This window comes from Monoraphidium neglectum, assembly GCF_000611645.1.
Source record: "Monoraphidium neglectum strain SAG 48.87 unplaced genomic scaffold scaffold06587, whole genome shotgun sequence".
NCBI classification, from domain to species: Eukaryota; Viridiplantae; Chlorophyta; class Chlorophyceae; order Sphaeropleales; family Selenastraceae; genus Monoraphidium; species Monoraphidium neglectum.
Genome location: NW_014007059.1, coordinates 1 through 1,316, shown reverse-complemented (window position 1 = coordinate 1,316; position 1,316 = coordinate 1). Strand labels below are relative to the sequence as shown.

The window sequence follows — 1,316 nt, the reverse complement described above, 5'->3', positions numbered from 1 at the left end:
GGAGGGCGCGCCGCCAGCGCAGCAGCACGACGGCGAGCCAGGTGCGGCGGCAGCGGCGGCGGGCATACAGCCGGTTTCTGGCGGCCAGCCGCAGCAGCAGCAGCAGCAGCAGCAGCAGCAGCAGCAGTATCAACCGCAGGAGCACGGGCAGCAGCAGCAGCAGCAGCCGCTGGTGCGGGCCGCAAGCACGGCGAGCCAGCGCTCTGGCGGCCGCGGCGGGGGCGGCGCCGCTGCCGCTGCGGGCGACCACTGGCAGCCGGATGCACACGCCCCGCCGCATGCGCCGCCGCAGCCCGCCGTCGCGGGCGCGGCCGGCGCGGCGCCGGCGCCGGCGATGGTCGCGCGGCCGCCGTACGGCATGGGGGCGCCCATGTACGTGTTCCCCCAGCAGATGGCGGGGGGCATGATGCCGTGGGGCATGTACCCCCAGCAGATGGCCTTCCCTACCCCAGGGGGCTACGTCGTGTACCCAAGCGCCGCCGCGTATGGCGGCGCCGCAGTGCAGCCGGGCATGGCGCCCGTGGCGGCGGCCGGCATGATCCCCGGCGGTGCTGCCGGCGGCGCCGGCAGCGGCGCGGACGATGCGCGCGGGAAGGCCGGAGAGGGCGGCGCCGGCGGTCCCCGCGCGGGCGGCGGCGGCGGCGGGGGCGGGCGCCACAACCACTATAGCAGCAGCTACGCGGCGAGCGAGGAGAGCGGCGAGGGCGCGTTCCGCGGTGGCGGCGGCGGCGGCGGCGGCAGCTACGCGAGCAGCGGCTACAGCAGCAGCTACGGCGGGCCGCCGCCGGGGCCGCTCACGACGCTGTACGTCGGAAACCTGGCGCCCTCTGTGACCGAGGAGGCCCTGCAGGCGCAGTTTGTGCAGTTTGGACCTGTCGAGAGGGCTCAGGTGCGCATGTCACCGCCGCTGTGCTTTGCAACGGCGCAAACGGGGCCACTTCGGACGCCTGGCGTGCGCCGCGCCCGCCGCTTCGCCCCTGCGCGCGCCCGGCCCGGCCGCCCAACGCGCGCCAGCCCGTGCGCCCGTCCCCGCCATGTCAGCAAGCTGGCGGCTCCCCCTCACTTTTGCCCCCGCCCCCGCACGCCTTTTGCCCCGCGGCAGGTCATCCGCGAGCGGGAGACCGGGGAGGCCCGGGGCTATGGCTTCGTGACGTTCAGCGCGGCATCCCCGCAATCTGCGCCCGCGGCGATGGCGCGCCTTAACGGCGCCACGCTGGACGGCGCGTTCCAGGGCCGCACCATCCGCGTGTCGCCCAGCAACAAGTGGCGCGGCAGCGAGGGCGGCGGCGGCGGCGGCGGCGGGGCGGGCGCGGGGG

General features: G+C 77.2%; 1 protein-coding gene across 1 annotated transcript in view; it reads left to right on the top strand.

Annotated features, from left to right (window-relative positions):
• Positions 1–1,263, top strand: part of MNEG_16615 (hypothetical protein) — a gene marked incomplete at both ends in the record, with an annotated part of 2,330 nt that extends 1,067 nt beyond the window's left edge. Inside the window, 2 exons of the mRNA XM_014034915.1 lie at positions 293–889; positions 1,103–1,263. Coding sequence (XP_013890369.1) covers positions 293–889; positions 1,103–1,263 — 758 coding nt within the window. The remainder of the gene's footprint in view (positions 1–292; positions 890–1,102) is intronic.
• Between the last annotated feature and the right edge of the window lie 53 nt (positions 1,264–1,316).